Below are 13440 nucleotides of genomic sequence, written 5' to 3'. Positions count from 1 at the left end.
TTTAAATGTTGTAACTGTACCAGCCTCTACCACTTCCTCTAGCATCTTATTCCATACATGCACCACTCTTTGCGTGAACAAGTTGCCCCTTAACTCCCTTTTAGATCTTTCCCCTTTCACTCTAAAGCTATGGCCTGTAGTTCTGGAGTTCCCTACCCCAGGGAAAAGACCTTGTCTATTCACCCTATCCATGCCCCTCATGATTTTATAAACCTCAATAAGGTCACCCCCTCAGCCTCCGATTCTCCAGAGAAACCAGCCCCAGCCTACTCAGCCTCTTCCTATAGCTCAAATTCTCCAAACCTGGCAACATGCTTGTAATTCTTTTCTGAACTCTTTCAAGTTTCACAACATCCTTCCAATAGGATTTGAAATTTCTTCATTCTTCAGCTTTGTTTTAAAACTGCAATACTAATTCTCAGTCTTATCCCCTCGTGACTTAGCACCAATAAAATATTCAGTGAATGTTGCTGCTGAGTTCTTCCTTTAGAATATTTTCCAATGTTTTCATTAAGAAAAATGCTATTTACCACCTCAACAGGACAGTTGTTTAGACGTTTTCAGCTTCCCAAACTAAAAATTGTAAACCCTCCTGTACTTCAGAATCCATTAAAGAGATTTACATAGAAGTCTAACAAAAAAATGTGATCATCTTTCAAAATTCTCTTAATTCTGCAATGGTGCCTGCAAATTAGAAAGTTGTGAATGTAACCCTGTTGTTTAAGAAATGAGAAAGAGAGGAACTGCAGACTGTTAGCCTGACTCAGTAGCAGGGAAAATACTAGAACCTTTAGTAAGGATTAGATAATTGGATATTTACAGCATAATTGTCAATTGGGCAGGGCCAACATGGATTTATGAAGGGTAAATCATGTTTGATGAACTTGATAGAGATTTTTCAGTTTGTTACCAGCAAAGTTAATAATAGGGCAACCACTGGATGTACTGCATTTGGATTTTCAAAGGCTTTGAATAAAGTCCCACACAGGAAATTAGTAAACAATGTTAAAGCACATAATCTACCATGTACCAGCTTGAATTTCAGACAGGTTAACAGGCAGAAATCAGACTATAAGTAAATTAGTTATTTACTGGTTGGCAGGCTGTGACTGATGGGCTACTGCAAGAATCAATGCTTGGGCTCTGTTCACAATCCATATCAAATGATCTGGATATGGGGGCACACTGTAACATTTCCAAGTTTGCAATTGATATAAATCTTGGTGGGAACGTAAATGGTGAAAAAGCTGTAAACAGGCTTCATCAGAATTTAGACAGGCCACATGAGTGCACAAAAATGACAGCAGATGGAATATAATCTGTTTGTGTGAGACTATTGTCTTTGGTAGGAAGTGTGAAGGCACAAAGCATTTCTTAAATGGCAAGGGATTGAAAAGTGTTGATGTCCAAAGGGACGTAACTGATCTTGTTCATGTCACTGAAAGCTAGCATTCAGATGCAAGAGCAAACTAGAAGGCACACAATATGTTAGTATTTACCACAACACAATTTGAGTGCAGGAGCAAAGAAGTCTTGTTTCAATTGTATAGAGACTGTATTTGGAATATTGGATGTAGTTCTGGTTCCCTTGTCAGAGGAAGGATGTACTTTCCATTGAGGGAATGCAGTGTTCACCAGATTAATTTCTGAGATTGAAGAGACTAGGTCAGTATTTTCTGGAGATAAGAAGAATGAGAGGCAGCCTCCTAGAAATTTACACAATCCTTAAGGATAGAGTAGATATCGAAAGCATAGTTCCCCCCCCCCCCCCCGGCTGTAGAGTCTAGAAGGAGTGACACAGTCTCTGGAAAAAAAGGAAAATAATTTAGGACTGAGGTGATAAGGTACTTCTTCACTCAGGTGGTGGTGAATCTTTGAATTATCTATGTCACAGGATCATGGAAGCTCAGGCACTAAGTAAGTTCTAGAGAGACATTGATTTCTAGTTACCAATGACATCCAGAGACAAGGGGTAACAAAGGAATATGATATTGAGATATATGATCAGTATGACCTGGACGAGGGGTGCAGGCTCCAGGAGGCGTATGGCTAACTCCTGCTTGCTCTTTGATTTTATATTCAATGCTTCTTCACGTTTCTAGAGATGTGAGTTACTTTTTAAAGAAAGAATTTTTAAATGGGGTTTAAATGGACTTTTAATATAGAGTCTCCTCGAGACACCTGGATTAATATGTGCTCAATATTTTAACATGAGTACCTTCACCACATGGTCTGGAGAAGTTTAGGAAGGTGGTTCTTCACCACCTTCAAGGGCAATAGTGCTGGCCATGCCAGTGACACCCACATCCTGTAAACAAATAAGAAAAGGAGATTGTTTCCCCATAGACAAAATGTTAGGTAGTTCTTTAGCTTGTCGGAAAAAATAAAGGACTTGTTCATGCATTGGAAAACCATTTTAATCTATCTATCATGACTGAGTGAAAGATGGACAGTGTTTTAAATCTGAAGAGATACCAAAAGGAGGCTGATAACCAATGTGGAATGAAACAACAGCAGACAGCGGGAAGATTATTATGTTTAAGCCATGCAGATGGCCCAGTAACCTGCAGAAGCATAAGAACATAAGGAATTGGAGCTGAAGTAAACCCCTTGAGGCTGTCTGCAGTCCTCACTTTCTCCTCCCTTGAGGCTGTTTCAACATTCAGTACTATCATGGCTGATTTTCTGCTGATGCTCAGCACCATGTTTTCCATATCCCTTGGCTCCCTGAGATCAAAACTTTTTCTACTCTAGCCTTAGCACAGTGGCTCAGTGGTTAGTACTGCTGCCTCATAGCCCCAGAGGTCTCTGTTTGATTCCAGCCTTGGAAGACTGTATGGTGTTTGCACATTCTTCCTGTGCCTGTGTTGATTTCCGTTGGATGCTCCAGTTTCCTCTCACAGTCCAAAGGTGTGCAGGTTAGGTGGATTGGCCATGCTGAATTGCTGTGTAGTGTCCAGGGATGTGTGACTAGGTGGAATAGCAATGGTAAATGTGGGGTTACGGACATGGGATGGGGTGCTGGGGACTGGGTGGGATTCTCTTCAGAAGGTTAGAAGACTTGATGGGCCAAATGGCTTCTTTCCACACTGCAGGGATTCTAAGATTCCAAATCTATCCAATGCAACAGAATGTAAACAATACACGTGGGTAGACAATTCCAACTTTTCACAAAATCGACAATTCCAAATATTCACTAAACTGGAGTGAAAAAACATCTCCTTATCCAAGTTTTAAATTACCAACCACTTATTCTGAGGCCTGCACCATGTTCTGGATTTCTCAACCAAGGAAACAACCTTTTCAATTGTCTACCATATCAAGCTGTTTTTTTTTATTCATTCACAAAGTGTAGCTGTTAATGGCTAGGCCAGCATTTATTGCCCAACTCTGTGTTAAGAGTTAGCTACGTTGCTGTGGATCTGGAGTGACATGAAAGCCAGGGATGGCTGATTTCCTTCCCTCAAGGACATTAGAGAACGGAATAGGTTTTCCCCAACAATCGGCAATGGTTTCATGGTCAGTGTTAGACTCTTAATTCCAGATTTTTTTATTGAACCTCAATTCCCACAATTTATTGTGGCAAACACATTATCTGGATCTCCGGATTAATAATCTAGCAATAATATCACTCGGCCATCGCCTTCCCTCCAGAACCAAAATCTTATATTTTCAATTCAATTACCTCTCATTCTTTTAAACTCCAAGGAATATAGCACAAATTTACTCAACCTTCTCATTCCAGAAATCAATGTAGAAAATTTTCTGTGTAACAACATGTTGCAGCATCACCTTTCTTAAATTCATAGAGCAAAATGTGAGCTCTGAGGTACAGTTCATATTCTAGCATTACACAAATATAATTTGCATTGTTTGAATTGAAGATGTTCTACTCTGGAAATAGAATTGCTGAAGGATGACACTGAACAATCCATATCCAGTCCTAGCCTTATTACACAGTGAACCAATACAAACGTACACTCCCTATCTCAATCATATCCGTAGTATCAGAAACTTTGTCTTCATATGTGATCAAATGAATTCTTAACTAATTCCCTCCATATGAATATCTTTAACTACAGTTGATATACAATTGACAAAAGATTCTAATCACAATTGTTACTCTATATTTACCCTTCATTAGGAAATAGAGATGCTTAAGGATTCAAAATCAGTCTTATTTTGAGTTCATACTATCCAAAAGTAGCTTGAATTAAGAAATGTAGATGTAAGGTATACTTAGCTCCAGTCCACAGTTTTGACACCAAGTTAATAACATGGCTGGGAAATTGGTTGAGTGGCAGGCAACAGAAAGTAAGGGTAATGAGTAGGTACTCAGATTAGCAGGATATGACCAGTGGTGTCCACAAGGAACTGTATTAGTTAATCAAATTATTTACTAACAACTTGGATAAAGGCATAGAAAGTCATACACCCAAATTTGTTAATGACACATTATTAGGTGTCACTGCAGACAGTGTAGCTAACAAAGGAACATTGATAGATTAGGTGAATGGGTGAAACTCTGGCAGATGATTTTAATGGAAGCAAATGTGAGGTTATCCATTTTGGAATGATAAAGGGTAGATTCCAGTACTCTCTAGATGGTACGAAGTTAAATATAATGGATGCCCAAAGAGACTTGGGGGTTCAAGTCTCTAAGTGTTTATGTTCTTAAAAGATAATCTGCTCGACCAAAGGGATAGAGAGCGTTTTATGTTTATGAATATTTAGGCACTGTAATGAGTCTCTCCTGGGAAGGTTAATTATATTTCCATCAAGGGAGGGGGCAAACAATGCAAGCAGGGCACTATCTGATTGAAAGCCAAAATGCAGCACATGGTTTAAGACAAGAATTGGTAATCCAGTTGTAACCAAACAAATATTTGTGTGTTTTGGTACAACTAGATTGCAGTTTCTTGTTTTAAATTATATGCTGCATTTTGGCTAACAATTAACATATTTATGTGTTTGCAGGCTAATCATTATTAGTGGGGCATTCTGGCTTGTTTCATGTTATGAAAATTTGATCATAAGTACTGTGAAAAAGCACACATTTTGTTGAAGTTTTTTGTTGTCTTACACATTATGACATTTGCAAGAATGTCAATAAAAAAAACAATATTTTATACTATGAGTGAAAAGTGTTGAATGATTGGCGAGTGGACTTTGATTAATAGAAGCATTGTTATGGAGAATGCATCAATTAGGTGAGGACTGACAATTAACTACCAAACTTAGATTAATTCTTTGATTAGATTAGAAATGGGAATGAGTGGGCAGCATGGTAACTCAATGGTTAGCACTGCTGTCTCTCAGTGCCAGGGACCCGATTTTGATTCTAGCCTTGGATGACTGTCTATGTGGTGCTTGCATGTTCTCCCGGTGACTGCATAGGCTTCTGCTGGGTGTTCCAGTTTCCTCCCAGAGTCCAAAGATATGCAGGTTAGGTGAATGGGCCATGCTTAAAACTAAGAACTGTCCATAGTGTTCAAGGATGTGGAGGCTAGGTGGATTAGCCATGGTAAATATGGTGATACAGTAGAGGACTCATCTGGGTGGGATGCTCTTCAAACAGTTGGTGCAGATACGGTGGCCCAAGTGGTCTCCTTCTGCACTGTAGAGGCTCCATGAGTAAAAGAGATCTCTTGCAGTGCTGCTGGTGTGTTGCACTACTGTGAATGATAATTATTTCCACACCAATATAGATTTCTGTACAGAACAGTCTGACCAAGCCTCTTTTGGATGGTCCCCCAAAAGTGATATTACTGTTACCTGCGTATCGAAGGCTCTTCCCAAAGAAAAATGTCCAGAAGAATGGTACAGTATCAATAGCAATCTTTTTATTTTGCATGTTGAGTGCAGCAATGTAACCTAAAAAAAAAAAAATAGGTCTTAAATGACACAATGCAGTTTAAAGGACAATGCCATACAATTCCACTTATGTAACCACATATAAATGTATCACACTTTTAAAATATTAAAATGCTCAAAGGCACTTCACAGGAGATACTGGCAGAAATTAGGTCCAGCACAGCATCCTACAATCCCATAGGCACTGGAAGCAGGAGAATTTGAGTGACCATTGGATGGTGGACAATTAGGAGCCCAGCACTGCTTCTGTACAAAAGGACCAACACAATTATAAGTGCACTCAGGTTCTTAATTGGCTAGTGTCAGGGTTCAAACACAATCAAAGAGCCAAAGGTTAGAAATTCCAGCCCTGAAAACTGCCAGCTAATCAGACATTGACAGCTTTCCATTACTGGCAGTGTTACTAGGTGCAGTGGCTACAGTCAATAAAGCTCCAAGGATTCTACAAGGTGAAAATTAAATCCTGGGCATTAGATGAGATGACCAAGTGCTTGACCAAAGAGGTAGGTTTTAAGGAATGTCGAAATATAGTGGAGAGGAGCTAAGGGATATATGTCACAATTTCTGTGACATATGTTCTGAAATTGTGCAAGCAATTCTGACTTTGCAACCAACCTCAGTAACGTTTTCCCAAGGATTCAACATAAGTTGAAGACCACATCCTCCTCCCATGAAAAATACCTCTGAAACCACAATGGTAATTTAGAAGTTGAAACAAAAAATGTATATCTTTTATGTTATAGGGAGCAAATAAATACTGTCATGTTTGGCCTTCCTCTGAATGAGTGAGTGTTAAAGAAGTTGCATATATGCAACACAATGGGAAATATTCACACTTATTCTAACCAACAACCTTACAGAGGTCTTATAAAATCTCACTACTATGGATCTGCAAGATGGGGTAGGACAATATTGGTTATTTGTTTGGCAGCTTCATCTCTGTACAGCTCCAACTCCTCAAATCACAGCATCAGTTCGTGTTGAATTTTGGAGAGTTTCATGGGTTGGTCTGTCTAACAGGAATTGGGTTAAAACTGGGCAAACATATTTTGAGCCTACAGTGAGACCTATCCTATAACTAAGCTTATTTATTTATCTGGATCAGTGGTGCTGGAAGAGCACAGCAATTCAGGCAGCATCCGACGAGCAGCAAAATCGACGTTTCGGGCAAAAGCCCTTAATCAGGAATAAAGGCAGAGAGCCTGAAGCGTGGAGAGATAAGCTAGAGGAGGGTGGGGGTGGGGAGAAAGTAGCATAGAGTACAATAGGTGAGTGGGGGAGGAGATGAAGGTGATAGGTCAGGGAGAGAGGGTGGAGTGGATAGGTTGAAAAGGAGCTAGGCAGGTCAGACAAGAACGGACAAGTCAAGGGGACAGTGCGGAGCTGGAAGTTTGAAACTAGGATGAGGGTGGGGGAAGGGGAAATGAGGAAGCTGTTGAAGTCCACATTGATGCTCTGGGGTTGAAGTGTTCCGAGGCGGAAGATGAGGCATTCTTCCTCCAGGCATCTGGTGGTGAGGGAGCGGTGGTGAAGGAGGCCCAAGACCTCCATGTCCTTGGCAGAGTGGGAGGGGAAGTTGAAATGTTGGGCCACGTGGCGGTTTGGTTGATTGGTGCGGGTGTCTCGGAGATGTTCCCTAAAGCACTCTGCTAGGAGGCACCCAGTCTCCCCAATGTAGAGGAGACCGCATCGGGAGCAACGGATACAATAAATGATATTAGTGGATGTGCAGGTAAAACTTTGATGGATGTGGAAGGCTCCTTTAGGGCCTTGGATAGAGGTGAGGGAGGAGGTGTGGGCACAGGTTTTACAGTTCCTGCGGTGGCAGGAGAAAGTGCCAGGATGGGAGGGTGGGTCGTAGGGGGGTGTGGACCTGACCAGGTAGTCACGGAGGGAACGGTCTTTGCGGAAGGCGGAAAGGGGTGGGGAGGGAAATATATCCCTGGTGGTGGGGTCTTTTTGGAGGTGGCGGAAATGTCGGCGGATGATTTGGTTTATGCGGAGGTTGGTAGGGTGGAAGGTGAGCACCAGGGGCGTTCTGTCCTTGTTACGGTTGGAGGGGTGGGGTCTGAGGGCGGAACTGCGGGATGTGGACGAGATGCGTTGGAGGGCATCTTTAACCACGTGGGAAGGGAAATTGCGGTCTCTAAAGGAGGAGGCCATCTGGTGTGTTCTATGGTGGAACTGGTCCTCCTGGGAGCAGATACGGCGGAGGCGGAGGAATTGGGAATACGGGATGGCATTTTTGCTTGAGATAGGGTGGGAAAGAGGTGTAATCCAGGTAGCTGTGGGAGTCGGTGGGTTTGTAAAAAATGTCAGTGTCAAGTCGTTCGTCACTAATGGAGATGGAGAGGTCCAGGAAGGGGAGGGAGGTGTCAGAGATGGTCCAGGTAAATTTAAGGTCAGGGTGGAATGTGTTGGTGAAGTTGATGAATTGCTCAACCTCCTCGCGGGAGCACGAGGTGGCGCCAATGCAGTCATCAATGTAGCGGAGGAAGAGGTGGGGAGTGGTGCCGGTGTAATTACGGAAGATCAACTGTTCTACATAGCCAACAAAGAGACAGGCATAGCTAGGGCCCATACGGGTGCCCATGTCTACCCCTTTGGTCTGGAGGAAGTGGGAGGATTCAAAGGAGAAATTGTTAAGGGTGAGGACCAGTTCGGCCAAACGAATGAGTGTGTCGGTGGAAGGGTACTTTTGGGGACGTCTGGAGAGGAAAAAATGGAGGGCTTGGAGGCCCTGGTCATGGCGGATGGAGGTGTAGAGGGATTGGATATCCATGGTGAAGATGAAGCGACCTTTATTTATTTATCTACAGAGTGCAATATTTTCTCAATACAAAAATTGATTAAGTGGCCTCTGACTGTGGCTAGGAATTAGTAATTAAAATAATTAAAGAGAAATCTTCATTTCACTTTGCAGTTTATAAAATCATATTCCCCTTACCTTGTTTATGAGCTATTTGCCAGTGACTAATGTTAACATTCTCGTTACTGCACAGTGGTAGAGGAAATGAAGTAATATCTCCAGCTGCATATATTCTTTCAACATTGGTTTGCATGTACTGAAACAAAGTATCAAACATCAAAAATGATAATAATCAAATTCTTAATGCAATCTAAATCACATCATTTTCTGAAACCTGCCATAATATTCCATTTAATTCAACTTTTGTTCCAGTCATATTTAACTAGCTTTTTTGGAACACAGTCTAGATTCTTCAGATCCAGATACAGCAGTCCATGAATTGATCAATTCTTTTCTCTTATTTTTTTGAAAACTGTATCACTGGTAAGGTTGATCTGGTGAATGTTTCCATGTTCAGATTTGTTACCATTAGAAGCATTGTAATTTTAACACGAAGTCTTTCATTTATTTATAAGTGATGGTGACATTGAAAACATGCACAATCAAGAATGGTGAGTTAAAAGATTTTTCTTTGATTAGATTCCCTACAATACAGGCCCTTCAACCCAACAGGTCCACACCGACCCTCTGAAGAGTAACCCACCCAAACCCCTTTTCCGTCTGACTAATGCACCTAATTGACAATTTAGCATGGCCAATTCACCAAACCTGCACATCTTTGGACTGTGGGAGGAAACCAGAGCACCCGGAGGAAACCCACACAGACACAGGGAGAAGGCGCAAACACCACACAGACAGTCACCCAAGGTTGGAATTGAACCCAGGACCCTGGTGCTGTGAGGTAACAGTGCTAACCACTGAGCCACCATGCCACCCAAGTGTAGTTGTTAAGATGACTTAGTCCACTTGGCAAGATCAAACAGAAATGGCTTTATAGAATCAATGAGGTGTTACAGTCGGAAGGCAGCTGTTCAATCCATCATGTCTGTACCACACTCTGCAACAGCAATTAACCTAGTTCTATTCTAGTCTCACTGCCCACCATTCCTCCAGAGCCCAAAACAGTCTTTCTCTACAAATAATTATCCATTTTTACTCATCTTGCTAATACTACTTAGAGAATTAATCTTAAATCAGCATGCCCCGACTTTCGATCCTATCACCAACAAGAACAGTTTCTTCCCTATCTATGCTATTTAGACCTTCATGATCCTTCACACTTCCATCAAATCTCTTCTTAACTTTTCTTCTCCAAAGAAAGCAATTCATATTACTGAAGTTATTCAGCCTTGAATCTATTCTTTAATAACTACATATCTTTCTAAAGCGCAATGCTCAGGACTGAAGAAATTAATGACTTCAGTTATTGTTGAACCAGCATTTCCAGCAGCAGTGATGGATTGCAGCAAGCATGTATTACACCAAAACAGCTGCAAATACAGGTCTGCAGAACAGGGACCACTAAACTATTGGAATAAATACAACCACATTTGCAAAATAATTAAGTTAACAAAGAATATAAAATTTGGAAGGCTTTGTCTGGTCAATGCCCTTAAAAAATCATCAAACTTCATGTATAATTGAAACAGCAACCTCCAGAAAATTAGAATTACATTCCAGGGTAAATTCAGAACTCCTAAAATTTCTGTCCTTTAGCCTTATCTTTAAAAAAAAATTATCTTTGAATGTGGATCCTCGATGATATTACTGAATTTATCCTTACTTGCCATGGCTGCTACGAAACTGAGAACATTAGCTTCCAAGAGATGAATTTTAAAAATTAAAATAGAGGACACAGAATGTGCTATTAGATTGTAAATCAACTTAACCTCAGGCACAATAACCATCTCGTGTGTGCAGCTTGGCTGACCAATGGCCAGTATTCCTCTCCTGTTTTGAGCTTTTCTTATTTCTCTTCCTCTGTTTCTTAGTTTTTTCAGTGTTAAACCTTTCTGATCTCTTACTTGCAGCCTAATTTGATGTCTGTCATTATTCCAGACATGAATCCTTGCTCTGCAATATTTCTATGAAGTCCATTTTTCATCAGATCCATCATGCCATTATGTTGACGGACCTTTCAAAACAGCAATCAAACTATCCTATACGTGGTAAAGATCTTGACTGGAATGCTCCTTGGGGATTAGTTCTTCAAGCTACTGCCCCAGTCTATTTTCACTCTCTTCATTGTTGCTGGTGCAGCTTCTACCAAATCAGCATTCACCCTTTAATCTGCATTTCCATTCACAGCATTAATTATTTTTCAAGTAGGATCCTTACATTTCATAATTTCGTGGTGGTTTCTTGCATTAAAATCATAGCACAAATTGGCCTTGGCCCTTGCTGACATCGCTCTCTTCACTATTATTTCCAGTACTTGCTCTAGCATTATTAAGTCTTCCTTCAGCCCCTCGCTTATTTTTCTGACCACCCAGTGCTCTTTTTTTTACCATTCCTCAATTTCACTGTTCTCTTTTCCTCTGTCAACCTCACCTTCTATTTTCATACGTTTTTATGTTGCTGACCACCTCCTTTGATATCATTTCTCACAGCCTTTCTGAATTTCATTACTGTCAAAGATATCTCTGACCATTTATCTCTGTTTACTTTCATCAACAATCCTCTATTATGCCCTAACCTGGGTCTCAGGAAACCTCTTTCCCAGTTCTCACAAAACATTCCTTGATTCTTAACTAACTCATTTTGGTCATTCCTCCCAACTTTATACCTCAGTTATTCATAACTGACAGAGCTATAAATTTATTTGTTAGTGAATTTTGTTGAGCAGAGATTTATGCCTGGAATGGTGACAGAGGTCTAGCTTTTCTATAAATTTAGTTGTTCCCTTATCTATCTTACATGTCTGTATTCCTATGAAATCAATCACTTCCAAAATACAGTCCATACCTCTTAAGCCCACGAAATATAAGTTTTACATTCAAAACACACAATTGGTCACACCGATTCTCAGAGCTGGGTTAGTCATATTGAATTGAAGAGTGTGGTGCTGGAAAAGGTCAGGCAGCATCTGAGGAGCAAAAGAGTTGAAGCTTTGAGCATAAGTTCTTCATCAGGAATGAGGAGGTGGCCCCAAGGGGCTGAGAGATAAATGGGAGGGGGTGGGGGGGGGGAAGGTAGCTGGGAATGCGATAGGTCGATGAAGGTGGGGGTGAAGATGATAGGTCAGAGAAGAGGGTGGACTGGACAGGTAGGACAGTTCAAGAGGCCAAGTTAGAGGGCCAGATCTGGGATAAGGGGAAATGAGGAAACTGGTGAAATCCATATTGATCCCGTGTGGTTGGAAGGTCCCAGGGCGGAAGATGAGGCGTTCTTCCTCCAGGTGTTGGATGGCTAGAGTTTGGTGGTAGATGAAGCACAGGACTTGCATGTCCTTGGTGGAGTTACACCACATGGGATCAATGTGGATTTCACCAGATTCCTCGTTTTCCCTGTCCCCACCTTATCCCAAATCAAATCCTCGAACTCAACACCTCCCTCTTGAACTGTCCTACCTGTCCATCTCCCTTCCCACCTAGCCATTCCACCCTCCTCTCTGACCTATCTCCATCACCTCCCACTTTCCTGATGAAGGGCTTTTGCCCAAAATATCGATTTCCCTGCTCCTCGGATGCTTCATGACCTGCTGTGCTTTTCCAGCACCCTACTCTCGACACCCACCTTCATCTACCTATCGCATTCCCAACTACCTTCCCCACCAGCTCCACCCCCCTCTCTTCGACTGTGATTGCCAACATCTGCAGTCCTCACTTTCTTAGTCATGTCAAGCCTTACCACGCTTCCACCCTCCCAACCAAAACCATTGACTGTTCTAGCATTATCCCAAGCCCTTTTTCTAAAGGGTTAGCCACCTCCTTAGACTTTTTTCCTGTATTCTATCTATTTTCATATGAAAACATGATACGAGGAGCCTGTGAGTTCCTTTACAAAGATAAGCCAGCTACACAGTTGCCTCCTCAGCTTCTTCACCATTTCCTAATCACCTCCATCCGCAACCTCCATCCACAATCTCTCATATGACCTCTGCCCCAACTCTGTGCCTACGTCCTTTGGAATGCTTTTTTCCTCACTTCTCCAAAATTTGGTAATCCTCATTCCCTGGCCCCCTCAATTCCAGTTAATTCTTTTTCTTTCAATTTTAAATTGTTCCCTTGCTTCACACATCATCCTTCTGACTTTAAAAATATTGCCATGATTCCTTTTTATAAAAGACAGTCTTGACTGGTGTAATGGTCTTTCCTGATCTCTCTTACCTTTCTAACGTTTGTAAAAGTCTCACCTTCCAACACCAATGCCAAATATCTCAAACCCTGGCTGTCCAGCTTTATTTCATTACAAAGCACAAAAACCTCTTTTATCAAACTAGTTAATCACATACTTTGTAACTGGAATTGTGTTTCTTAACTCTCCTCATGTTCCTGGAAATTCTGGCAGCACCTGGAATCGTTGCTTACAAGGACACATGAAATAAGAACCACTACAGGTGCTTGGACCTGCTCGTCCATTCAATCCGATTATGACTGCTCTTCTGCCTCACCTCCACTTTCTGGCCCACTCCATACCACCCTCAATTCCCTGAGAAAATCTGTCTAGTCATCCTAATACATTGCTCCAGAATCACCCTAAGTTATGGGACAACTCATGCATTGATTTATTCCAACTAGTACACCTTTGATCATAGT

General features: G+C 41.4%; 1 protein-coding gene across 1 annotated transcript in view; it reads right to left on the bottom strand.

Moving 5' to 3' along the window:
* Positions 1 to 13440, bottom strand: part of aifm4 (apoptosis inducing factor mitochondria associated 4) — an 84884-nt gene that overhangs the window by 15582 nt on the left and 55862 nt on the right. The window contains exons 15-16 of the mRNA XM_087977383.1: positions 8822 to 8939; positions 5776 to 5874 (exon numbers count right to left, since the gene is read on the bottom strand). Coding sequence (XP_087833509.1) covers positions 5776 to 5874; positions 8822 to 8939 — 217 coding nt within the window. The remainder of the gene's footprint in view (positions 1 to 5775; positions 5875 to 8821; positions 8940 to 13440) is intronic.

This window comes from Chiloscyllium plagiosum, unplaced genomic scaffold (assembly GCF_037043375.1).
Source record: "Chiloscyllium plagiosum isolate Xiang-an unplaced genomic scaffold, Cpla_swu_hap1 HiC_scaffold_31, whole genome shotgun sequence".
Lineage (NCBI taxonomy): Eukaryota > Metazoa > Chordata > Chondrichthyes > Orectolobiformes > Hemiscylliidae > Chiloscyllium > Chiloscyllium plagiosum.
The sequence above is the reverse complement of the archived record's forward strand: the minus strand, read 5'-3'. Positions and strand labels throughout refer to the sequence as shown.